The sequence below is a fragment of the Leptodactylus fuscus genome, chromosome 1 (genome assembly GCF_031893055.1).
Source record: "Leptodactylus fuscus isolate aLepFus1 chromosome 1, aLepFus1.hap2, whole genome shotgun sequence".
In the NCBI taxonomy this organism is placed as follows: Eukaryota; Metazoa; Chordata; class Amphibia; order Anura; family Leptodactylidae; genus Leptodactylus; species Leptodactylus fuscus.
Window position 1 is genome coordinate 355,589,668 of NC_134265.1, and position 26,831 is coordinate 355,616,498.

At 45.9% G+C, this 26,831-nt stretch overlaps 1 protein-coding gene across 1 annotated transcript in view; it reads left to right on the forward strand.

Annotated features, from left to right (window-relative positions):
* Nucleotides 1–11,628: 11,628 nt before the first annotated feature.
* The window catches only part of LOC142202481 (G-protein coupled receptor family C group 6 member A-like), a 41,418-nt gene continuing 26,215 nt past the window's right edge, over nt 11,629–26,831 (forward strand). Inside the window, exons 1-2 of the mRNA XM_075273032.1 lie at nt 11,629–12,078; nt 16,775–16,999. Coding sequence (XP_075129133.1) covers nt 11,629–12,078; nt 16,775–16,999 — 675 coding nt within the window. The remainder of the gene's footprint in view (nt 12,079–16,774; nt 17,000–26,831) is intronic.

Sequence of the window (26,831 nt, forward strand, 5' to 3'; positions counted from 1 at the left end):
AATTCTCCTGCTCCGTCTGTGGATCGTAATAACTCTCTGTAACCTTTATAAGCTGCAGTTCACAGTCATGTTATTCCATTGCTGATATTCTGCCGAGCTGTCAGCATCTACACGGCAGGACACAACCTGGTGTAAGACATGATATGGTCTCCTCCTCACCATGTCTGGAATATACTGATGATCCTTCTACCTGGAGCGTTATATGGGAAAACAAAAGGGATGTGTCGAATGTCAAAGCTAAGGCCGTTATTTGAGTATGAATATTATCAGAAAGGAGACATCATTATTGGAGGACTGATCTCTGTCTATTATAATATTATATTAAATTCATTGGATCCAAGAGATAGTTGCTTATTTTATACTTGTAGAAGGTAAGGTTATCTGTCTACTTCCATTACGTCTTTCTTCATCTTTCAGGATCCTGAATGTATCTGATAAAAACAACCAAGATAGGTTAATGTGTCAGCACCAGGGGAAATCTGCTCAAACAGGAGGTATAGGAGGTACAAGAGGTATAGACAGTATAGGAGGTATAGGAGGTACAAGAGGTATAGACAGTATAGGAGGTATAGGAGGTACAAGAGGTATAGACAGTATAGGAGGTATAGGAGGTGCAGGACATATAGAAGGGACAGGAGGTGTAGACAGGTATATGTTTTCTTCATTGACAAAGTAAACTATTAACCCTTCTCTTTTACCAGAATTCTTATTTTGTAGCATTTCTTAGTACAATATACAGATGTAGATGAACCTGAGTCTTAACAAGTTAAATAAACAATTGCAGCCAGCTTCAAGATGGTTTTTGTAAAGGTTTTCTGTGGGTTATTTTTTTTTATATTTTTTGAGATATGAGGTTGCAGCGAGTTATCAGATCCATAATGCAGAATAGTAGTAGTGCAGTGTGTATACTGTATGGCAGGACATATGGCTGTGGGACATGGAGCCTGAGCCTATGTGCATTATACATTATCCATGCAATGTTTGGTCCATGTGACTGTTGTCTTAGGATCATTGCTTGCCATATAATGGAGGTTTAGTGTAAGATGACAATCTCCAGCTTAGGCTTTCCTCTTACTAGAGAGAGAATATAAAGGATTGTTCTTCTCACATTTATCCTATTGGAAATATTTCAGCATTTACATTACCCAATATAAAGCCATCTTGTCCTTCATGTTTACTATCGATGAGATTAATGAGAACGATGACCTTCTGCCCAACATTACCCTTGGCTATCACATATTTGATACTTGTGGATATCCATTAAAAGCCATAAATTCTGCCATTCATATCATATCTGGAAAAGGCGTCGAGATCCCGAATTATTCCTGCTCAGGTCATGGGGAAGTGGCTGCTTTTGTGACTCATCCTGGTTTTCATCACAACAGTGCCTTGATACAATTACTCAGCTTGTATAAGTTTGTGCAGGTAAGTTGTGTCTCCATAGTGTCGTTACCTGCAATGTCATGTAGCAATTGTTATGTATTAGTAAAGTCAGTAAAGGATAAAGTCCTGGCCCAGATCTTCTTACTGTGACACGGGACTATAACATATCTGTAATACAGTGAGAGGTGAAGGAAATATTGAGTCTTATCATATTATGACACAATCCGACTTCTACACCAATTTTACTTGTTCGTTTTTAATTTCCTAATTTTCGTATATTGCCACTATATAATATCAAAGGGCTTGGCCAGGTTTTCTTTTTATTTATGGCCTATCCATAGGATGGGTTATAAACATTTTATCGGTAGGGGGTCCAACAGGTGGGCCTACATAGATCTACTCTTCAGAGGTCCCTCTATACATTGTGGCATACATTGCGTACAGTTGGCTCTCGGCTCCATGTCAAAAAAGTAAATGTATTATGGGGGCAATGACTGGACCGAGGAAGCATAAAAATGTACATGATAAGGTTAGAGAGCACAGAGACCTCTACAAGAGGTATCTAATATAATAAAGAGACCCTAGTGTCCCATCAGGCCATGTTAGATATCAGAGTACTAGAAGATGTCCCTGTATGTTACCCTCTATTAGGTTCTACCCTCCAGTCATCTTCCATCTGTTCCGCATCTTTCCTGATTTCATCATTATTGTATGATATGGGACAGACACAGTTTTGTCTTTTTTTTTTTTTTTTGCTTGTTTTTTTTATTTTTCCATTTACAGAGCCATATGAGGTCTTAATGTTTGAGGGACAAATTGTTAATTCGAAGCCGAATTAATAAAGGATGAAAGGGAGGTAGAGGGTTTTCACCCTGCTAGTTCGTCCTTTATACTTGAGGACAAATTCTCCCCAAAAAATGCCACCAGTACCCTGTCTGGCCAATCCAGCTCAGATGCTAAGGTCTGAAACTCGATAGCAAAATCAACTACCGAGCTCTGGCCTTGCCTTAAGCGTAAGTGCTGAGAGGCGTAGGTGAACTGGGACACTGGGCTATGAAACACCAGGCGTAGTGCTTCAAATAGCAAAGATAGCGTAGCCAACTCCGCCGTGCCCCATTCTTTTAACGGGGTGACCCAGACCAAAGTTCTCCCAGTGACCAAGGAAACCACAAAGGCCACCTTAGACTTCTCACCTGGGAAGAGACTTACATACATACAGGCTTCTATGTATGTGTCACACTGGTGGATGAATCCACGATATCCCTGCATCTCACCCGTATACCTCTCTGGAGGCAGGAGAGGACACGGTGATGGTGCAGAGGTCGGCAGACTACCCACCAACTTAGCCATAGCCTGAACTAAACCCTGTGACAGGGCAGAAAGGTCAGCTGGGGCAGCTAGTGAAGCTTGCTGTAAGTGTTATTCCACCGCTCCCAGGCATGTGTTCAGACTGGTCAACAAGGCCGGACAGTTGACTTCACTGCCGGGCTACACCGCCAACTAAAGTGCCTCTCTGATAGCTTTTCAGAAAAGCTGCCACTGCAGGACCAAGCAGCCGACAAATGAATACAAAAGTCCTAGTGGTTACCTCACCACTAGACAAAATATCAATAATGACTGTGTGCTCTCAGCAGCTTACTGAGCCGCATACATGCCACAGCCCCCTGCTGTGGAGTACCACAGATAAAAGCCTACCTAAAGTAACTGACAGACTGTGAAACATACAGTATAACAGTGCTGGGCCAAACACACAGCCAGGGTCGGACTGGCCCGCCGGGGAGCCGGGGAATCCCCCGGTGGGCCCCAGCCTTGACTATTAGTGCTCATTTCCCCAATGCAGAAGCATTGGTCAGGGGCCCGATCGGGATTTTCAGTGGCTGGGTCGGGCCCCTGAACCAATGCATTTGCACTGGCAAACTGAGCACTTTATAGAGGCAGGGGCCGGATCTGCAAGCTCGGGGCCCCAGGCTGCCGGCAGCACTGTAATGATTAAAGATGGCTGGCTGCCGTCAGTTTCCCAGGGCCCCGACACTTACACTGAGGGGCCTCCTGACAGGGAGAACTGAAGACACGGGGCAGCAGCTGCAGTAGCTATTGCTACCATCCTATGTAGAACTCTCTGCCCGGACTTTCCCCTCCCCCTCCCAGCAGTGAGTCATTGCTCACATCGTACTGTGAGGGGACAGAGACAAGTCTGCTGCTGCGATCAGATCATCATCTTTCTACTTCACAAATGTGATTTTTTTTTTTTTTTTCATTTTTTGGTAAAATGTAATATTTAATATGTATATGTGTACATTTTTTTAACCCTCAAGTCCTATCATGGTGTCTGTCATACACCACTACCTACACATATCATTATCATAGACACCATGATAGTACTTAAGGGTTAAAGTATGTGTCTTGTATACTGTGTGAGGACTGTATGTTTGTATATAGGTATGTGTGTGTATACACAGTATGCTATAATAATGTGTGAGTGTATGTATATAGGTAAGTATATATAGTATTCATATATGTATATATATGGCTTATATATGAATATATATAAATGTATATATGCTATAATGTATATGAGTGAATGTATGGCTATATTTAGTATTCATATAAGTATATATTTGACTTATATATGGTATACTAGCATGTGCCCGCGACTTAGTCTGCGGGTTGGTTGCGGCGCTGAGCCGCTTATATGTAGCGAACTCATGGTGGCTATGATCCGCTGCACACCTTACGTCATCGGGCCCCCTCCCTATTGCCCCCCATGCACCAGGGCTCTTCCCCCCCGCAGGTCCCTTCCCCCATACATGCGCTACCGCGCCCATGCGCCTCCCCCCCCTTACGTCTGCCTGTGCCCATGCCCCTCCTTCCCTTGTGGTGTGACCGCAGCTGCCCCTCCTGCTACGCGTGTCAGCAGTTTGTGCGCTCAAAAAGATCCCATTGATTTCAATGGGAGTTACGATTGTATACGCCACGTTATTTTGCGCCCGTAATTTTACGGGCGCAAAATTACGGGCACAAAATAAAGCGGCGTATACACTCGTAACTCCCATTGCAATCAATGGGATCTTTTTGAGCGCACAAACTGCTGACACACGTAGTCGTGCCAGATCATGCTCCACTTAACATCGTGTGAACGCACCCTATGAGTGTCTAAGTAACTGTTGCAGTTTTTTTAAATTGCAGCATGTCACTTATACCTACAGAAACACCGGCGGTCCCTATAGGTATAATGGAAGCAGGAAACCTCTGTGGAGTTTCTGTAAAAAGTGCTGCAAGAAAACTGATGTGTTGCCGCCGGGGGGTTTTCCCACAGCGCTTTATGGCTGCGGGACGCTGTGCTAGGCCTTGTCCTTATAGTGTGGTGTACAGTATTTTGAGATGTTAAAGAGGAGCTCTCACCACCTGGGACACATGCAGTTTTATACACTGCTAGAAAGTCGGCAGTGCGCTGAATTCATCACACTGTCGGCTTTCCCGTTCTGTGCCCCTGGTGAACAGCTATTGGTGCCAGTACCGTAGCTCTTAATTGTCAGAAGGGCATTTCTGACAGTCTGTCAGGAACGCCCCTCCTCACAGTAGCGTCTATTGCGCTGTACTGTGAGCGTGGAGGAACGCCCCCTCCCCTCCTGATAATACTCGCCGATAGACAAGTACTGGGGGGGGGGGAGCAATCCTCACTGCTCAGCTTCATGGCTGGGCGGTAAGGAACACCCCCTCTCAGAGTACAGCGCAATAGACGCTACTGTGAGGAAGGGGCGTTCCTGACTGTCAGAAACGCCCTTCTGACACTGAATAGCTACAGTAATGGCACCGATAGCTCTTCACCGGTGGCACAGAATGGGAAAGCTGAATTCAGCGCACTGTCGGCTTTCAAGCAGTGTATTAATCCGCCTGTACCCCAAATGGTGAAAGGTCCTCTTTAAGGATTAGGCGCAACAGTGAGACGCAGTGTTTTTCATTGAGCTTTTGTCCCCAGCCCCCCATTGTCCCCGCCTGTGTCTGTTCAGTCTCATGGCCTTATTTCTGGAAATCCTGTACCTAATTAGTCTTAGTGATCACATGAGGTGCAGGACTCCCAGCAAGTAGGTGCCGGCACAAGACTAAATGGACACTGGCGGCGGACAACAGAGTAACGGGGACAGGTGAAGGCGCTTTCTATTGATTTATTTTTTATTTTACAACTCCCGTCCGGCACATGGGTCGCTCCAATTCCTAGACAAATCTTTAAAGGATTTATCCATCTTTCTAATATTGATGGCCTGTCTTTAGGATAGATCAGGGGTAGGGAACCTTTGGCTCTCCAGCTGCTGTGAAACTACAACTCCCAGCATGCTCCATTCACTTCCATGGGAGTTCCCAGAACAGCAAGTATGCATGCTGGGAGTTGAAGTTTTGCAACAGCTGGAGAGTCGTACGTTCCCTACCCCTGGGATAGACCATCAATATTACATCTGTGATGATACAACAGCCAGGACCTCTGCAGATCAGCTCTTCCAGGACAGTGTGGCTACAGGTAATGGTAACATTTCTAGGAGCCATGCTGATCACTTTCCATACAGTGCGTAGCAGTGGGTTTAGGTCAGGCATGTCAAACATGCGGCCCGCACAAAAGTCTCAAACTTTGTCTCTAAACTTTAGAGACAAAGTTTGAGACTTTTGTGCGGGCCGCAGATGTACAAGGAAAGTGAGTGGTGGATTGGGGCGGCCCTGCTGGATGCAGCGCTGCTCCAGCGGCTGCCCCTCACCCTTCGCAGAGAGCAGGTCTCCCTGTCTGCTCGGCTTAGCCACCTCCTCCCTCCGCCCCCTCCTCCCTCCACTCCCCCCCTCGTCCCCACACGCCGGGTGACATGGCCACGTAATCAGGCCCACACCCAACGTGTGCCTGCGTCCTACGCGGTCTCACAAAACCGCTACACAGGCTGAAGAGGATAAATACTAGATTTATGATGATGGGGGGGGGGTTGATGTCTGTCTGGCCCTTCCTTGGGCTTGAGGACTGTTTTTTTTTCCCACCCACCTTGTAATTCTTTCACTTGGAGGTTAATTGGAGCATTACAGTCTGTAGTGCTCCTATTAACCCCCAAGTGCAAGAATTGCAAGTGGGTGGAAAAAACAGTCCTCAGGCCCAAGGAAGGGCCAGACATCCAGAGGCCCCCCTCCCCCAGCCCCTCCTTCCCCAGCACCCCCCCCCCAGCACTCCAACCCTTCCCCAGCACTCCAACACAATAATGGTGTCTGCCAGCTTTAACTGAGGTGCCATTTTACCAGCAATCGCAGGCACCCGGAGCAAGATTCGGGGCCTGCGTGCATTTTTATGGCAGCCGGGAGCCTTGTGAGGCTCCAGCCTGTCATTCTATACTTTCTATTGTAGGCTACTCTATGTAGCCTGCAATAGAAATGCCGGATTTTTGCGATGCATGGTATCAGTCCCCTAGGCCCTAGCCATTAGCTGCTGTGTGCGGCCCTCACAACAACCTCTTGTTACTCATGTGGCCCTCGGGGTACCCTGAGTTTGACATGCCTGGTTTAGGTAGTGCGTTGTTGCATATCGTATGGCAGGTGAGCTGCATGGCTCCCAACATGTTATTACCTTTAGCCTCCCTGTCTCGGTATCGCTGGTCTGCAGTGGTCCTGATGGTGGGCCCCTAGAAACAATTCCACTGGTGGGCCCTAGACACCCCAGTCCGACCCTGCACACAGCCACAGCACATGAAACAATGTAGATTAAGTTTAGCTAGGTGGGAATTCCCTGGGCAATTTTAGGGAAAATTCAACTGAAGCCCTACCTAGCTAAGGTAGCTACTCTGCCAAACTAAAGTACTGCACCGAGGTGCAGCATGTGGTATCTGAATTCAGGCAAGAGCACTGAGCGCCCAAAACAGTCTCCACAAATGGAGGGAAGGCAGGACCGATCAGCCCGCCCAGGTGCTCAAGCCAGATGCCGATAGGCTGACACCAGTGTCTGTCAGAAGACCAACCACACCTATCGTCTGCAAAGGGATTAACCCCATGCATGCTGGACTGAAAGGAACCAGTGGAACAGGCTGCAACACTAATACCATGGCCACACTTGCTGCACAGTCCTAACGCACACAATCATACTTTATGTTTGTCTTGCACTGGAGTAACTTCAAGATTTTAGTTTTCATTTGTTGCTGCTCTGTGCTGAAAGAGACAGCTTCCCTGTGAAGTAACAGGGAGCACTCAGTTGGCGGTGTAGCCCGGCAGTTAAGGTAACTGTCGGGCCTTGTTCACACCAGGGTGACCTGCAGTTCAGAATTCAGTTGGGCTCCGCAGGCTTTTTTTAATTTTTTTTTTTTTTAAGAAAGCCTGCCGCCCATAACAGTAGGCTAAGGCCTGAGCCCCGCCGCAAAATGTATTCGCCTTTGCAATTAACGAAGCTTCTGAGCAGCCTGGACACACGACTGGGCTTGGTGGAGCAGCAGTTGCAGCAATCTCCACAAGCTGCCTCAGTTGACCTTTCTGCCTTGTCTCAAGGGTTAGTTCAGGCAATGGCTCAGTTGGTGGGTTGTCTGCCGACCCCTGCACCATGTCCTCTTCTGCCTCCAGAGAAGTACGCGGGTGAGCCGCAGGGATGTCGGGGATTCATCCACCAGTGTGAAACATACATTGAGGCCTGTCTCAGTCTGTTCCCAGATGAGAAGTCTAAGACGGCCTTTGTAATTTCCTTACTCTCCAGAAGAGCATTGGCCTGGGTTACCCAGGGTTAATCAGAGCTCGGTGGTGGACTTTGCTATCGAGTTTCGAACCTTAGCATCCAAGCTGGATTGGCTGAACAGAGTATTAACGGCCATTTTTGGGGAAAGCTTGTCCTCAAGTATAAAGGATGAACTTGCAGGCTGAAATCCTTCTACCTCCCTCTCATCTCTTATTAACTTGGTGACTTGTCTTGATACACAGTTGTCTGATTGGAAAGTGGAGCGAGGGCTCGAGCATAACCTCATATCACAGAAGGGAGCCTTTAAGTCATCCACTGCCCTGCCTGTTGAGGAGTTCACAGAACCTATGAACACCTCCCGTGCTTCCTCTTCTGCTGGCAGCAGGAGTAGGAAAATCAGGGGGGTGATCTGCTACCGTTGCAACAGGCTAGGGCATATTGCCGCTCAATATTCAAGCCCACCAGAAAAAAAGGTTAGCGAAGTGTCCATCGGGGGTGGGCTACTTGGTACACAAAAAACCCATGCTTGAGCCCGTTTCCTAGTAGCCCTTAAGCTGGGAAATGGTTGGGTCAACACTAGGGCATTTGTAGACTCTGGGGCCATGGGGAATTTTATCTCACATAATTTCGCCCAGCAGAATGGCATTCCCAAGAGAGCTCTTGAGACCCCCATTGACATTACAGTGGTCGACGGGTCTCAGATTCGGCCACAGATCCGGTTTGAGACACCACTGTTGCTTCTGCGGAGTGGGGCACTGCACTCCGAGTAGCTCTCCTTCCACATTATGAAGGGCTTAGGAGATGCAGTGTTGTTAGGTCTCCCATGGTTACGTAGGTACTCCCCAGTCATAGACTGGAGGCAGGGGGAGATCATTAGGTGGAGTCCGGAGTGTCAGGAGAGGTGTTGTGTACCTATACCACCAGCTTTCTCTCCAGTGAGGCCTTCGCAACAGGAGGGCTTGCCCCCTCAGTATGCAGGGTTTGAAAACCTCTCTTCTAGGAGAGCTGCTGAGACTGCTAGTACACAGGCCTTGTGTATACTTCACGGACCTGTTGCCAGGGGCAACACCATCTCTTGGCAGAAGGAGGAAGCCAAGAACTCCAAAAAAATTATTGTTCTCCCCTGCCATCAGGTGCTATGGAGGGTTTCTGCCCACAAAAGAAAAGTGGGAAAAAACTGAACACTAAGCATAGTGAAGGCACAGTATCTGGGCAGAATAAAAGGACTAGACATGTTCACTCCCCTGACTTGCTAAATCCTGTGGTAAAATTACCAAATGGCAAAGGTCCACGGCATATACATTCTACCATGAGACAGGCCAATGACAGGAGGAGAGAATCAGCTGACATCAGACATAGGTCAGGGATGGAATTGTCCCCGGGGAATCTTTTCTGACACACTTCTCGCCATTTTCGTTTGGAGACACATTGCATCATTGCCTCGTGGAGGGGGGGTAGTGTTAGGACTGTGCGGCAGGTGCGGCCAGGGGATCAGGGTCGCAGCCTGTTCCGCTGTTACTGCTCAGTCCTGCATGCATGGGGTTAATTCACTTGCAGCTGTGGTCGGTCTTCTGACTGACGGTGGTGATAGCCTATGAGCACCTGGCGTGGGCACCTGAGGCTTGCTGTTTAGACCTGCCTTCCCTCTATATTAGGAGGCAGGTCTGTTCGCCCAGTGCCTTAGCTTAAATCCTGAATTGTGATCATCTGTGCAAACTTTAGCTTGGCAGTAAGCTGCCTTAGCTAGGTAGGTTTTTGGTTAAAATTGTTCCCCAGATAGAATTGTTCCCTAGTTAGAATTGTTCCTTAGTAATTGCCCAGGGAACTCCTACCTTAGCTAGTCTGATAACTGTAATGCTTCTACAGCAAGTGGCTGTAGTGGGTGCGGCCCAGGAAGATACTGGGAACACACAGTCATACTTTATATATGTCTTGCAGTAGAGTAACTGCAGAACTTTAATTTTCATTTGTGGCTGATCTATGCTGCAAGAGGCAGCTTCCCTATGAAGTAACAGGGAGCACTCAGTTGGTGGTGTAGCCCGGCAGTAAAGCTAACTGTCGGTCCTTGTTCACACCAGGGTGCCCTGCGGTTTAGAATCCAGTTGGGCTCCACAGGATTTTGTTTATTTTAGTTTTTTTTTAAGTAAGCCTGCCGACCGTAACAACCCTTTAGTCAGTTTGGTCCTGCTAGTAAGTAGTATGTAGTTGTCTGCAGTGTGGTGGAAACATGTCTCAGATACAACTTTTCTATCTCGAGTTATTGGTAGTTTGGCTAGGACAAGCTTCCCAACAGCTGCCCCCACAGCTCAGAATAGAAACCGTTGTATTACTAAGAGAACATCTCCACTTGCCATTATTGAGGAAAACTGAAACAAGCCATGAATCTCCCCAATAGTGGAAGAAACTAAAAGGAAAAAAAAAAAAAGTCTGGATTTGCCCCATATTTATCCCAGTGGAAAGGGGTAAAAGACTAGAGGAAGGAGTGATGAGCAAACACCATTTTCATCCAAGTATGGTATGTACACTGTCTACCAATAAGTATTTGGACACCTAAGGTAGAATAGAAAAACAACATGTATTCCTATTCAATAGCTGATAGAACCCAACAGATGCTTCCTTACGGATGGCATTGATCAACACAATACTCCCAGATGTCTGGAGAAACTCCTGGTGTATGTGAGTCATCGGTTGGGTGCAGTTTCTCTGGCCAGCACTCATCGGTCTCAACCTCCCAGTTTCGGGGATCTGCCAATTCGGGGCACATTCGACTCTCACCGTTCACCTTCGTTGATTTTGGGTAATTCAGTTCTGCTGTGTCCCTTATGGATCGACCATTTCTGTGGTACCCCCACAATTACGCCATTCTCGAAATCGGACAACTCTGCAGTTCGTGGCATCTATTTAATGGCGGAAGATGTGACGTACATCACGGCTGCAGATATCTTCATTTGCATGGCTGTCTAAATATTTTTTGGTAGACAGTGTAGAGTACCCTGTGGTGATACTGCCTGACTAAGAATCTTTGCTATATGTTACTCTTAGTAAAATGTGCTCCAAGTGTCACCTGTTCAACAGCCATTGTGTCCCCTGTGTATTGTTTATATCAACATCAAGAGCCCCAAAAACAGCAGCAGTCAGGAGAACCAACTCAGGGAGTGCCAATGGTGAACAATCTAGATCATCAACCACATAGATGTGATCCCTCCTCACTGGGCCGCCATAGGGCCTGTAAGAGACTTTGGTTCCAAAGCCACAATGTCAGGTGAGGATGAGACCAGCTGCCATCTTAGCCTCCCCTATGGCACTACTTCCCTACTGCTAGCCCTAGTTGCACTTACTTATTTGTGGGATTAGGATTAAAATAAATAAGAATTTTATGTTTTCTACTTATACAGGTCAGTTATGGAATTGCTGACCCTCTCCTCAGTGATAGATTATTATATCCAACTTTGTATCACGTTTCCTCCAATGATTATATTCGATACGCGGCTATTGTTAAGTTGCTGAAATACTTTGGATGGAATTGGCTTGGGATCATTACAATAGATAACTGGAATGGTGAAATGGAGGCGGATATACTCAGTAAGAAGATGGCCCAGCATGGGATCTGCACTGCGTTTGTGGCTAAAATAAATAAACGTATGGCAGAAGAAACCAAGATGAGGTTGGCCAAGATTAGAAATCTAACTGTAGAAGTCATCGTGATTGCTGTTATTTTTGATGCAGATTATGCAAAGTATATTTATGAAGCCAAACTGGGAAACTACACATTGATCCTTCATGAGTCCTGGATGAGTGTTTTAGAGTTTGGAGAAAAGTACCTACAATTGCTCAACTGCAGCTTTATGGTGACGTTGCATCAAATATATTTCCCTGATTACGATATAGAAAGTGTGAACCCTTCCACCCGTCCAGACGACCCAATTCTACAAGACCTTTGGGTGTATGCTTATCGTTGCTTGACTTCAGATAAGAAGAAAAACTATTTTTTTCAAGGGTTGAGTATAAGACTTGTAAATAACTGCACTGAGATATATGACTTTCCTAGAACATCACACACAAATAAAAATATATACTATTCATACACAACGGTATATATTCTGGCGCATGCATTACATGCATTATTGAAAAGAAGAAATGCGATAAGGAAATCCAGATTAAGACAATCGGTAAGTAAAATATAATATATGATTTGTAGAGATGTTTAACCGGTCACGGACCAAGTCTGACAGTGCCTTATGGACCGGGCCTCATTTTTCAAAACTGACACTTTATATGGCAATAACTTGGAGACGCTATAACTCACACAGGTGATTTTGGAAAAATAAAATTGCTAATTTTCAAAATGTGCTTTTCAGACAGTCATGCCACGCAAATACATAAATAAATATCTGTAATATCTCTGCTTTATATTGGAATTATCGTCCTTTATTTTATTTTGGAAATTATAAACCTTACAAGTGTAAAAACAATTTTCCAGATTAACAAGAACATTTCCCAGACTCATTTTTTAGGGACCAGCGAGAATTATAAAGACCTATATAATAGAAACCTCCAAAAACCATCCCATTATCCAAACTGCACCCCTCAAATAATTCAGAACAGCATTGGGGAAGGTTTTTTTTTTTTTTTTTTTTTTTTTTAACCCTTTAAGCATTTCACAAAAATGAAAACATTATGGAGGTGAAATTTAGACATTTAAGTTTTTTTTTTTCACTAATACATTCATTTAGCTCTAAGATCAACACATTCACAAAGGGTTAACAGAGAAATTTATCATACAATTTGTTATGCTATTTCTCATGAGCACAGAAATCCCCCACATGTGGGTGTAAACTAATGTTTGGGCACACGGCAGCACATGGAAGGGAAGGGCATTTGAAAAGCAAATTTTGCTGGAATAGTTTTCAGGTGCGATTTCTCATTTGCAAAGCCAATAGAGTGTCTATACAAAGAAACCCCCCAAAAATGTCCCCATTTTGGAAACTACACTCCTGACATAATTTATCAAGGGCATTTTCACCCTACAGCTGTTTCACATATTTTAATAACATTGGGATGTGTAAATGAAAAATTAATAAAGCACCAAATTTATCTCCAAAGTTTTTATTTTCACAAGGGTTTAAAGTAGAAAAAGCCCCCAGAGTTTTTTTTACACAATTTCTCCTGAACACAGTAATATCCCATATGTGGTTGTAATCTGCCGTATGGGTACATGGCGGGGCTCAGAATAGAAAGAGCGCTATTTGGATTTTGGAGAGCAGATTTTGCTGGAATAGTTTTCAGGTGCCATGTCACATTTGCAGAACCTCTAAGGTACCAATACAATGGAAACCCATAAATGTGACCCCATGTTGGAAACTACACCCATCATGAAATTTCTCAAGGAGTATTATCATTTTGGGCCCAAAAAATTAATGTACAAACTTAAAATTGAAATTTTTAAAGAGATATGCCATTTTGGTGCCCAATACATTGTACTCACTTTGTGGCATCAGAGACATATACTCCTAACACTATCAAGTGGGCTATTCTGGGTACAAAAAAGTTATATATGTGGTTGTAAAGTGCTGCTTGGGCACACAACAAGGGTCACGGAAGGAGCACTGCACTTTTTAGCCTTTGGGGTATAGATTTAGAGGGACTTTCTGGACGCTATATTGTTTTTGCAGTGCCCTGGAGGTGCCAGTAAACTGACATTCCCCAAGAAGTGACTTAATTTTGTGCCAGTAACTTTATGATCAAATGTGACATTGTGTCCTAATCCAACAATCTTAATGAATGCTCAAAAAGCCGCATAGCACTTCCCTTCTGAACCTCTTCTGTGTGCCTAAACGGCAGTTTATGCCCACATGTATGACACTGGTGTACCCAGGATAACATACTTAATGCCATATGTGGGTATAAACTGCTGAACAGAAGGGATTTTGGTTTTTGAAGCACAGTTTGGTTTTTAGACATCATGCCACTTTTGCAGAGCCCCTGAATTGCCAGTAAAGTGGAACCTGCAGACATGTCACACCATTTTGGAAACTACACTCCTGAACGGATTTATCAAGTAGGGTAGCAAGCGTTTTTAATAGAGATGAGCGAGTAGTGTTCGATCGAATACTACGGTATTCAATCCAACACTACTCGATCGAACACTACTAGTTGCTCTAAGTTTAATGTTCGATGCAGAACCAGCGTTGATTGGCAGAATGCTATACATTCTGCCAATCAACGCTGGTTCTTCTCTTATCTTTCCGACGTCTTCTCCGTGCAGCGTCCGGCGGCGTCTTCCGCCTGGAAATTCACTCTGCCTAGGCATCCGGCCTAGGCAGAGCCGACTGCGCATGCGTGGGCACGCACGCACGCGCATGCGCAGTCGGCTCTGCTCAGGCCTCGGAACCTCGGCAGAACCGACTGCGCATGCGCGTGCGTGCGCGCACATGCGCAGTCGGCTCTGCCTAGGCCGCATGCCTAGACAAAGTGAATTTCCAGGCGGAAGAAGACGCGGGGACCCTGCGCCGGAAGAAGATATGAAGCAGAAGCCAGCCCGACTGTCACTCGTGGACTAGGTAAGTATAATTGTATCGAATTTTGCGTACCCCTGAAACGAGCATTTTCCCCCGTAGACTATAATGGGGTTCGAAATCCGTTCAAACAGTCGGACAGTGTGCGGCTGTTTGAATCGGATTTCTAACCTCGGACATTTTAGTGTTCGTTCATCTCTAGTTTTTAACCCTGGAGCCTTGCATTCATTTAATTTCAATAAATAATTACACAGCTGATATTGAAAAAGGAAAATTGCACTACAGCTTTTGTAGCGTTCTATCATCTATGATACAAACCAGGCACAACATATTACAAATCAAACATATTACAAATCAAAATGATGTATTCCTGGAAAAATTGCCATTTTCTCTTTTCACATTCAGGTGCGTATTCATTTCTGGAGAATAAATTATAGCAACCCTTGGATGAATTCCTTCAGGGGTGTAATTTCCAAAATGGGGTCACATGTCAGGAAATTACACCTTACTGTCATTTCAAGGCTCTAGAAAATTGTCATGACGTCCAAAAGCTAAACTGTCTAATTCTATGCACCATAAACCAAAAATAGCGCTCCTGCCCTTTCTGTGCCCGGCTCTTCCCAAGCAGCAGTTTATACCCACATTTGACATTGAGTCCGTTATCCTTGGTACACCAGTCTCACACATATGTGACATAAACTGCAGTTTGAGAACACAGCAGGGTGCAAAAATGAAGGTGCGCTATGTGGCTTTTGGAGTGCAGATTTAGATATTTGGTATCTGGACGCCATGTCATATTTGCAGAGCCTCTACGATACCAGATAAGTCAAATCCCCTAAGGAGTGACCCCATTTTTTATAACTGCACCCCTCAAAGAATTTATCAAGGGGTGTAGAGTACATTAGTATCCCAGGATGGAATGCACAGCGGATGGTGAAGAGTGAATATATAAGCTGTGTGGAGTAAATTGTGAACACCAAATTCCCTACTATATTCCCAGTAGCTCCTATGACAAGGGAGGGGGGTGGGGGTTACTCTTGCGGTCACTTCAGGTGTCTTTTTCTTCGTAAGCTCTAATTCTGGTTTGTATACTGATATACTCTCGCACAGCTTGTACATTGCCTTCCTGCCACAGCCAGTTGTGTTCTAACCATTTAGCGACTTTGGGGTTTTTTGTCTTCACATTGTGTAAGCTATACGCTTTTTATATAGGGCTTATTTTTTTGCGGGATGACCTGTGCTTTTATTTGTACTGTTTTGGATATGTATAACTTGATCACTTTTTATAGCATTTTTTGAAAGGCGAAATGGGCAAATATAATTACTTCCAGCAGTTCTTGCAATTATTATTATTATTATTATTTTTTTTTTTAATAATTCATTTAATTATTAGTCGATGATCTGCCTATATTCAGTAAATTGCTGCCGTCGATGGTTTGCCTGCTCCGGCGTATCAGCAGCTTTTAAGCTGTCCTGCTGCTGAACTTGTTCCTCACGCCGTTCCTGTGAATGTTCTGGCATCTCAGCAGCTCGCTGGGGCGCCATATAATGAGCGTGTTGTTGGCTTGTCAGCACTGCCTGGAGCAGATCAAATAATAAGCAGATGCATGTACACAATGGACTGATGGTTAGTTGAGTGTTTACATAGAGCGATAACAGCCCTGGATTTATCAGAACCTGAGATAAGCTGCTGCCAAGAGCAGTGTAATATAGTATATGAACATAAATTCATAACAGTCGTAAAGCCATGTGATTTAGTGGGATAAAATGTAGCCTATGTGTTAATTGAGGTTACAAACTATCTATGTGCCAAATACCATTGAAATCCGTTCAACCGTTTTTGCATGATTGAGTAACAAACATCCATACACACAAACTTTCACATTTATAATATAATTTGGATGTACAACACACACAGTGTAAAATCGGGATTTCCATAGCATACCTTACTTTGGTCGGTCACTGCGCTCGAGCAGGCATGTAAAAAAGGTAAAACAAGTTTGAGGAATAAATTATTTTTTCTGCATTATTAGAAAAACTAGAAACCCATTAAAATGTAACATTTTGTGTTCTTATAGGGGGCCGCCCTGCTGGCCGAGTTGTGCATAGCGTTGCGTTTCTTTGTAGGTTTGAATAATGATTCTCATGGGATTTATTTCTCTTCTTTTTGTCACACTTTATGTTTCTTTGCCAGTTGAATAAGTATGTGAAAGCTGTGAACTATATAGATAATATTGGACTTCGGATTCACTTTAATGACAGAGGTGAAGTGCCTACCGGGTGGCACGTAACGTTCAGGACTCTGTGGATAAATCATGACATTGGTGTGCCCAGAATGAATAAGACGTCTTTCTACTTTAATGAAACTAATGATGATTTGCAAGTTAATGAAATAAAAATTATATGGAAAAATGATAAAGTAAGTAAATATTCATTAGATGACATGTGATAATAAACTATAGCGTATATAGAGCTTGCGAGTTCTCAAAGAATCTACTGAAATGTTCTTGACTAGAGATGAGCGAATAGTAAAATATTCGATATTCGTTATTTGTTTCGAATAGCCGCTCAATATTCAACTATTCAATCACAAATCGAACCCCATTACAGTCTATGGAGAAAAATGCTTAGTTTCAGGGGAACCCACCATTCGACTCAGGAGGGTCACCAAGTCCACTATGACACCTCAGCAAATGATGCCAACACCTCTGCAATGCAACTGGGACCCTTTGGGTGAGTAGAATCTTGCACCAGCAGTGTTTCTGGCCCTTGGCATGAGTAGAGCCTTGCACCGCCAGTGCTTTTGGCCCATGGAGTGATTAGAGCCTCTAACTAGCAGAGTTGGGGGAATGAGGGTAGATTGAGACTCTAACCAGCATAACTGGGGGGAATCAGAGCGGATTGAGACTGTAACCAGCAGAGTTGGGAAGAATTAGGGTGGATTGAGCCTAGTAGGAGCACAATTGTGCAACGCTGACGGTGGAGGAGTATGAGGAGGAGGAGGAATTATAGAGGGTGAGCACACACATGAAACTTCATGTTGTGGTGCTTGACACCAGTGGACATGAAAATGATGGGTCTATCCAGTGGCTGTTCATTTTTATCAGCGTCAGCTGGTCAGCACTGTCAGCTGACAGCCGCCTGCGCTTATCCGTAATTTTTAGAGATGAGCGAGTAGTATTCGATTGAGTAGGTATTCGATCGAACACTATGGTATTCGAAATACTCATACTCGTACTACTAGCTATTCGAAGTTAAGATTCGATGCAGAACCAGCGTTGATTGCCAACGCTTACACTGTAAGCGGCTATTTTTTTGCAGCACGGGCATGCGCAGTCGGCTCTGCCTAGGCCCGATGCCTAGCAGAGTGAATTCAAGGCCGGAAGAGGACGCGGGGATGCTGCGCGGGGAGAAGAATCCAGCCCGACCCTCACTCATGGACTTGGTAAGTACAATTTAATCGAATGTTGCGTACCCCTGAAACAAGCATTTCCCCCATAGACTATAATGGGGTTCGAAACCCGTTCAAACAGTCGAACAGTGTGCGGCTGTTCGAATCGGATTTCGAACCTCGGACATTTTAGTGTTCGCTCATCTCTAGTAATTATGCTACCAGTTGCACTGAAGACCCTTTCCGAAAGCATGCTGGTGGCAGGGCAGGAAAGGACCTCCAATGCGTACAGCGCAAGTTACAGCCACAAATCCAACTTGGAAACCCAAAAAGTATAGGGCGCAGAGGGATTGGAGAGGACAGGGCTGGGGTCGGCCAGGTACTCCCGCAACATGCGCCTATACAGTCCTATGAAAAAGTTTGGGCACCCCTATTAATCTTAATCATTTTTAGTTCTAAATATTTTGGTGTTTGCAGCAGCCATTTCAGTTTGATATATCTAATAACTGATGGACACAGTACTATTTCAGGATTGAAATGAGGTTTATTGTACTAACAGAAAATGTGCACTATGCAATAAACCAAAATTTGACCAGTGCAAAAGTATGGGCACCTCAACAGAAAAGTGACATTAATATTTAGTAGATCCTCCTTTTGCAAAGATAACAGCCTCTAGTCGCTTCCTGTAGCTTTTAATCAGTTCCTGGATCCTGGATGAAGGTATTTTGGACCATTCTTCTTTACAAAACAATTCAAGTTCAGTTAAGTTTGATGGTGGCCGAGCATGGACAGCCCGCTTCAAATCATCCGACAGATGTTCAATGATATTCAGGTCTGGGGACTGGGATGGCCATTCCAGAACATTGTAATTGTTCCTCTGCATGAATGCCTGAGTCGATTTGGAGCGTTGTTTTGGATTATTGTCTTGCTGAAATATCCATCCCCGGCGTAACTTCAACTTCGTCACTGATTCTTGAACATTATTCTCAAGAATCTGCTGATACTGAGTGGAATCCATGCGACCCTCAACTTTAACAAGATTCCCGGTGCCAGCATTGGCCACACAGCCCCAAAGCATGATGGAACCTCCACCAAATTTTACAGTGGGTAGCAAGTGTTTTTCTTGGAATGCTGTTTCTTTTTGGACGCCATGCATAACGCCTTTTTTTATAACCAAACAACTCAATCTTTGTTTCCAAAATGAAGCTGGCTTGTCCCAATGTGCTTTTTCATACCTCAGGCAACTCTATTTGTGGCGTACGTGCAGAAACGGCTTCTTTCTCATCACTCTCCCATACAGCTTCTATTTGTGCAAAGTGCGCTGTATAGTTGACCGATGCACAGTGACCCCATCTGCAGCAAGATGATGCTGCAGCTCTTTGGAGGTGGTCTGTGGATTGTCCTTGACTGTTTTCACCATTCTTCTTCTCTGCCTTTCTGATATTTTTCTTGGCCTGCCACTTCTGGGCTTAACAAGAACTGTCCCTGTGGTCTTCCATTTCCTTACTATGTTCCTCACAGTGGAAACTGACAGGTTCAATCTCTGAGACAACTTTTTGTATCCTTCCCCTGAACAACTATGTTGAACAATCTTTGTTTTCAGATCATTTGAGAGTTGTTTTAAGTAGCCCATGATGCCACTCTTCAGAGGAGATTCAAATAGGAGAACAACTTGCAATTGGCCACCTTAAATACCTTTTCTCATGATTGGATAGATCTGGCTATGAAGTTCAAAGCTCAGTGAGGTTACAAAAACAATTTTGTGCTTCAGTAAGTCAGTAAAAAGTAGTTAGGAGTATTCAAATCAATAAAATGATAAGGGTGCCCATACTTTTGCACCGGTCAAATTTTGGTTTAATGCATATTGCACATTTTCTGTTAGTACAATAAACCTCATTTCAATCCTGAAATATTACTGTGTCCATCAGTTATTAGATATGTCAAACTGAAATGGCTGCTGCAAACACCAAAATATTTAGAACTAAAAATGATTAAGATTAATAGGGGTGCCCAAACTTTTTCATAGGACTGTACTTGTCCCTCCTGGTGACACTAGGCCCCTCAGTGGCAGTACTTTGGCCACGGGGTGCCATTAACGTGTCCCAGACCTTGGAGGGTGTGCCCCTGCCAGGAGTGGACCGGATGACAGTTGCTCGACTGTTGGAGGAACTCTCCTGTGTGTTGCCAACGAGAGTTGATGGAAACATCTCTATCATATTCTGCACCAGTTGCTTGTGGCAATCACTCATGCGACTTGCCCTCCCCTCTACCGGAATAAAATTACAAACATTATTTTTATACCGGAGGTCGAGGATTGCAAAAATCCAGTAGTCGTTGCTCTCCAGGATTTTGGCAATGCGTTTGTCAGTTGCAAAGCACTCAACATGTATTCAGCCATGTGGGCCAGAGTGGCTGCCCCCACCGGAATGGTCACTCTCCATTTCCTCCTCTTCCTCTTCCATTTTGCCCCAACCGCGCTGCAGCAATGGGACACAATGAACTTCCCCGCTAGCCTCCTGTGTGACAATGAGATCTGCCACTTCGACATCGTCCTCCTCCTCCCTCAATATACGCTGTGGAGCGGACCGGAGTGTGCCCTGACTATCCTGCTGAGATGGTTGTGCTCCTATGCCCGACTCCTCAGCGTCCAATGCGTTATCCCTGATGGCGATGAGGGATTCTCGCATCACACACAGAAGCGGGATTGTAACACTCATGAGTGTGTCGTCACAGCTGACCCTCATGGTTGAATCCTCAAAGACACCTAAGATCTCGCATAAGTCTGCCATCCATGGCCACTCATGGTGCAGAAACTGCGGGAGCTGACTCTGAGGAACCCTTGGGTTTTGGAGATGGTACTCCATCAAGGTTCTCTGCTGCTCACACACTCTGCTCAACATGTGGTACGAGTTCCAGCGTGTGGGAACGTCGCACATCAGCCAGTGTTCTGGCAGATGGAGGCGTTGCTGGAGGCTTCAGAGGCTAGCAGCGGCTACTGTGGACTTGCGAAAGTGGGCGCAGAAGCGCCGCACTTTCACCAGTAGCTTGGGTACATTTGGGTATGTTTTTAAGAAACATTGCACCACTAAATTGAACACATGGGCCAGGCATGGAAAGTGTCGGAGGTTGGCAAGCTCCAGAGCCGCTACCAGGTTGCGGCCATTACCACACACGACCATGCCTGGGCCCAGTTGCAGTGGCGAAAAACATGTTGCCGTCTCATCGAGGAGGGCATCCCTCACCTCGGAGGCAGTGTGCTTTCTGTCCCCCAAGTTGATGAGCTTCAGCACAGCCTGCTGACGTCTCCCCACGCCAGTGCTGCAGCGTTTCCAGCTGGTAGCTGGGGTCGATGTGATGGTGGAGGAGGAGGAGGAAGAGAAGGGTGGTGGTTCAGAGCCCCTGCCAGGAATGTTGGGAGGGGAAATGAGGTAGACCGCCCCAGATTGTGACCCGGTCCCAGCCTCAACTACATTCACCCAGTGTGCCGTCAGTGAAATGAAGCGTCCCTGTCCGCATGCACTTTGTACAAATTGAGGAACTTAGGGCCCACCTGATGTTGCATGACACGTGCTGGTGCAAAGCGGGGACGGCACAGCGGGAGAAGTAGTGACAGCTAGGGACGGCATAACGAGGTGCCACACTTGCCATCAGGTCATGGAAGGCCTTTGTTTCCACAAGCCGGAATGGAAGCATCTCCTGGGCCAGGAGTTTGGAGATGTGCGTGTTTAAAGAGGACCTTTCACCACTTTTGGGCACAGGCAGTTCTATATACTGCTGGAAAGCTGACAGTGCGCTGAATTCAGCGCACTGTCGGCTTTCCCGATTCGTGCCCGGTGTAAAGAGCTTACGGTGCCGGTACCGTAGTGCTCTATGGTCAGAAGGGCGTTTCTGACCATTAGCCAGGAACGTCCTTCTGCCTCGCGGCGCCTATCGCGCTGTGCTGTGGAGCAGGGAGGAACGCCCCCTCCCGCTCCTGATAATGCTCGTCTATGGACGAGCTGTGTAAGCAGAGGGAGGGGGCGTTCCTCCCCGCTCCACAGCACAGCGCGATTGGCGCCGCGAGGCAGAAGGACGTCTCTGGCTAATGGTCAGAAACGCCCTTCTGACCATAGAGTACTATGGTACCGGCACCGTAAGCTCTTTACACCGGGCACGGATCGGGAAAGCCGACAGTGCGCTGAATTCAGCGCACTGTCAGCTTTCCAGCAGTATATAACACTGCCTGTGCCCAAAAGTGCTGAAAGGTCCTCTTTAAGGCTTGTGCATGGGAGTGGGTAGCACTGTATTTTTGCCTGTGCTCATAAGTCTGGGAGATGGTGGGTTGCTGTGAAGAAGCGCATGAATGTACAGGAGAAGGAGCTAAGGCAGGAGAAGGAGCTGAGGCAGGAAAAGGGAAGGATGAGGGAAAAGTCTCCAAAGTGGTGGAGGCAGATGTGGAGGTTTCCTGGCTGCTGGTCTGGACTGCAGCGCCAGCACTGGCAACGGAGAGGCAGTGGCGGCAACGCTGGATGACAATTGTCCTGCATTTGCTCTCTGTCACTGAGCCCAGTGCTTGCCTTCCAAATGACGGCACATGGCAGTTTTTGTAAGGTTGCTCTTTTCAGAGCCCCTACTCAGTTTCGAGTTCCAGAGTGTGCAAACCACAGTATATTTGTCTGCTGAGCAGACATTAAAAAAATTCCACACCGTCGAAGACCGTGGCCTCGATGTGGGAGTTTTTCTAGGCTGGGTACAAGAGGGAACATTTTGGGCCCTGCTGGCTGTGGCCTGGCTTCGGTGAAGCAGTTGTCCTCTGCTTCTGGACATGCCTCTGCCTCTAGCCACCTTCTTTGGTCCTGCACTTCCCTCCATATCTACACTGCTCTCCCCACTTGACATCCACCCTGTCCAGGTCGGGTCAGTGTCCTCGTCATCCACCACCTCCTCTTCCAATTCCTCTTATGGCTCCTCCTCCTCTTGCACACAGCTTATGGCAACAGGGTGCCCTGATGGCAACTGTGTCTCGTCATCATCATCACTGAGGGCCGATTGCTGGTAAACAACAACAACAGGAGATAACGGATGCTCAAGTGTTTGTGAATCAGGACACAGCAACTCATCTGTTACTTCTGGTGATTCAGGAGGTAGTGGGACAGAGAGAGGGACAGTGAATGGACCCGAAAACAGCTCTTGGGAGGTGGGAAAGGTTGGATTAGGTTGCTGGGAAGATTGGGCATGTTGTGAGGAAGGAGGACCAGACTGTTGGGTAGGAGGAGGAGTTGACGTAGAGGCTGACTGGCTGGTGGAGAATGTGCTGGAAGCACTGCCCACCAGCCATTGTAACACCTTTTCCTGGTGCTCGGGTCTGGTTAGGGTTGTACCCTGCACCCTACTTAATGTGGCCATCAAGCCGGAGACTGTGGGGAAGCGCAATGTTTGCTGCTGGTGAGCGGTAGGCACAGTAGACGCTGTTGGTTGAGCACAACCTTGCTCCACATCTGCATTTCCATGCCCCCGTCCTCGTCCCCGTCCCCGTCCCCTTGCGCTAGCCTTATGCATTTTTTTAGGTATACTAATGCCCTCGTTATGGTCTATACACCCCAGAGAAAAGCTGTTTGTCATGTACATGGCAAGAACTGCCTGCTGTGGATTCCTGCTATGTTTTTGGGGGGACCCCAGAGAAAAGCTGTTTGTCACGTATAATATGCAAGAACTACCTGCTGTGGATTCCTGCTATGCTTTTTGGGGGAAACCCAGAGAAAAGCTGTTTGTCACGTATATATAGCAACAAGTAACTTCTGTATCCCTGTTTTCCACCATCCGTGGAAAGCTCCACTCATCTTCCTGCAGTATATAGCTCTGAAAAGAGCTGTTGTTGTTCTTCGGTTTTATTCCTGCCTACTAGAAGCTAATGCCTATCTAACCCTCAGCAGCTATGTCTCTCAACCCTATCTCTGACCGCAAAAATGGCAGCTGTTCTTATAAATGGGAGGTCACATGTTTTCGTCAGCCAATGGTTTTTTTCAATTTTTTTTCACTGCCTATGTTGTCGTAGTTCCTGTCCCACCTTCCCTGCACAGTTATCGGTGCAAAAAACGCGCCAGGGAAGGTGGGAGGGGATACAAATTTTTACTGCGTTTGCCTCGTGGTATTTGATCGGAATCGAATAGCTTGAATGGCCTGATATTCGATCGAATACCTATTCGATCGAACGGTGTTCGCTCATCTCTATTCTTGACCATAAAATAAGTTATTTATTGGTGGTGCGCTAATAATTTCCATATATCATATACAGATATACATAAAGTAATTTTGTCTTTCTGAAAATTATACAGACGTGTCCTCCATTACCATAAATCTCATTTTTCATTAAATGAATTCAATATAATTTCACAACTAGAGATGAGCGAGTAGTAGTATTCAATCGAGTAGGTATTCAATCAAATACTAGGGTATTCTAAATACTCGTATTCGATTGAATACTACTCGCTATTCGCAGTAAAGATTCGATTCAGACACTGTACACTGTATAGCATTCAGCCATTCAACACTGGTCAATGCATTCCTATGAGAAAAAGTCAGCTCCCGCATATCACAAGCTCCCAGCACTCCCTACTAGCAAAGACGAGCCTGTTGCAGAACCAGTGTTGATTGGCCGAATACTATACAATGTATAGCATTCAGCCAATCAATGCTGGTTCTGCAGGAGGAGTAAGGGCCGGTTCACATTAGAGCTTGCCTCCTGTCCGGAAGGAGTCCGAAGGAGGACCCCCCTCCCAAAACGGAAAATCAGCGCAACTGCAAGCACTGGACAGTTAAGCACTAGAGATGAGCAAATATTGTTTGATCGAGTAGATATTCAAACGAATTTTAAGGTATTCGACATACTCGATTCCTATTGAATACCGGGTGGTAAACACAGTGAAAATTTGTATGCCCTCCCACCTTCCCTGGCGCTTTTTTTGCACCAATAACTGTGCAGGGAAGGTAGCACAGGAAGCAGGAAAACGTAGGCATAAAAAAAAAAATAGGAAAAAAGTCATTGGTTGGCTAAATCAGGTGACCTCGGATTTATAAGAGTAGTGTCAGCCATATTCATGTCAGATGCGGTTTGGAGTTAGTTAGGGTGAGACATTGTGTTGAGGGTGAGAAAGATTGTAGCTTCTGCTAGGCAGGAAAACATTAATCAACAGCTCTTCTCAGAGCTACACTGCAGGAACAGTGTACATACACTGGACCTGCCAATGATGTGTCAGGGTAGCATCAAGGGACGGGGAGCGGGCACGTAGATGTGGAAATCCAGCTGGGGATACAGTCCACAGTCCAGCCACTGGAGAGAGGCTGCCAGCAGTGCCCCTCATCAGTAGCACAAGGGGACAAGGAAAACCAAGCTGGGGATCCAGGCCGCAGTAGCTCGACTCCAATTATATACTGGAGAGGGTCAGCCAGCAGTGCCACAACATCAAGCTGGGTGCAGGGTGTAGTGCTGACGAGGCCCGAGCACCAGGTACCTAGACTAGGGTGGATAGCAGATATTGTGGACCCGCAACCAGTATGTCCCATCCACAGCACTGATGAGACACAGTTCCATGTGTCTGTGCCAGCACACAAGTTCCTTGTCCTCCTCCTCCTTCTCCAACACCACCATCTTCATGTAAATAAATAGTTAAAAAAAAAACCACTAACGTTTTAGGACTCCCCCCAAGGGCCTGAAAAATAATGTTTTAGGGCTCCCCCCAAGGGCCTGAAAAATCATTTTTTAGGGCTTCCCAAGGGCCTGAAATCTAATTTTTAGGGGTCACCCCAAGGGACAAAATCTAAAACTTTGCTGGTTAAAGGCTCAATTCATCCAAAGGGCCTAAACACTGCTGGTTAAAGGCACTACTCACCACAAGGGCCAAAAATTAAAACACTGCTGGTTAAAGTCTCTACTCACCCAAAGGGCCAAAAACTATGCTGAATGAGAATGATAGACCCACAGGATAGTATTGCAGCATCCCTCTTGCAGAACCAGCATTGATTGGCTGAATCCTATACAGTATATAGCATTCAGCCAATCAACGCTGGTTCTGCAGGAGGGATGCTGCAATACCATCCTGCGGGTCTATCATTCTCCCCGCGCCGTGTCCTACTCCTTCCACTTTGCTTTTAGGGCCGGTTCACATTAGCGCTTGTCTCCCGTCCGGAAGGAGTCCGCAGGAGGACCCCCTGAACGGAATATCAGCGCAACTGCAAGCGTTGTGCATTTAAAGCGCACGGACCCCATAGACTATAATGGGGTCCGTGTACTTGCCGTGCACTGCCCGCAATAATCATTTGTGCGGGTGCTGCGCTGCAAGCACAAGGACCTCGTTATAGTCTATGGGGTCCGAGCGCTTTAACTGCACAGCGCTCCTCCTCAACTACACTTTTCTCCTCCTAAACACTCTCCTCCTGCTACCAGGACTTGGTGACTCTCCTTTAGTGGAATAGTGGTTTCCCCTGAAACAAGCATTTTTTCCCATAGAATATAATGGAATTCGATACTCGATTGAGTAGTTGAATATTGAGGCTCTACTCAAAATGAATATCAAATCTTGAAAATTTCACTACTCGCTCATCTCTAGTCACAACATGATAGCAAACACTTTGCTACTGTACAGTATAACCACTGAGTGGCAGCACCAACGTAGAGCATAGACATTTGCTGACAAAGTATCACTAAATCCTGTTTATTTTAAAGGCTGCTCACTTTGTGCCACACATATCAGGATATTGTGAACTAAGGCTGGGCTCACACGGGGTTTTTTGGATCGGATTTTGACGCGGAGAACACCTCAGAATCCGGTCCAAAAAATGGCTAGCCACGACTGGATGCCAACACAGTGCACACAGTGCACCA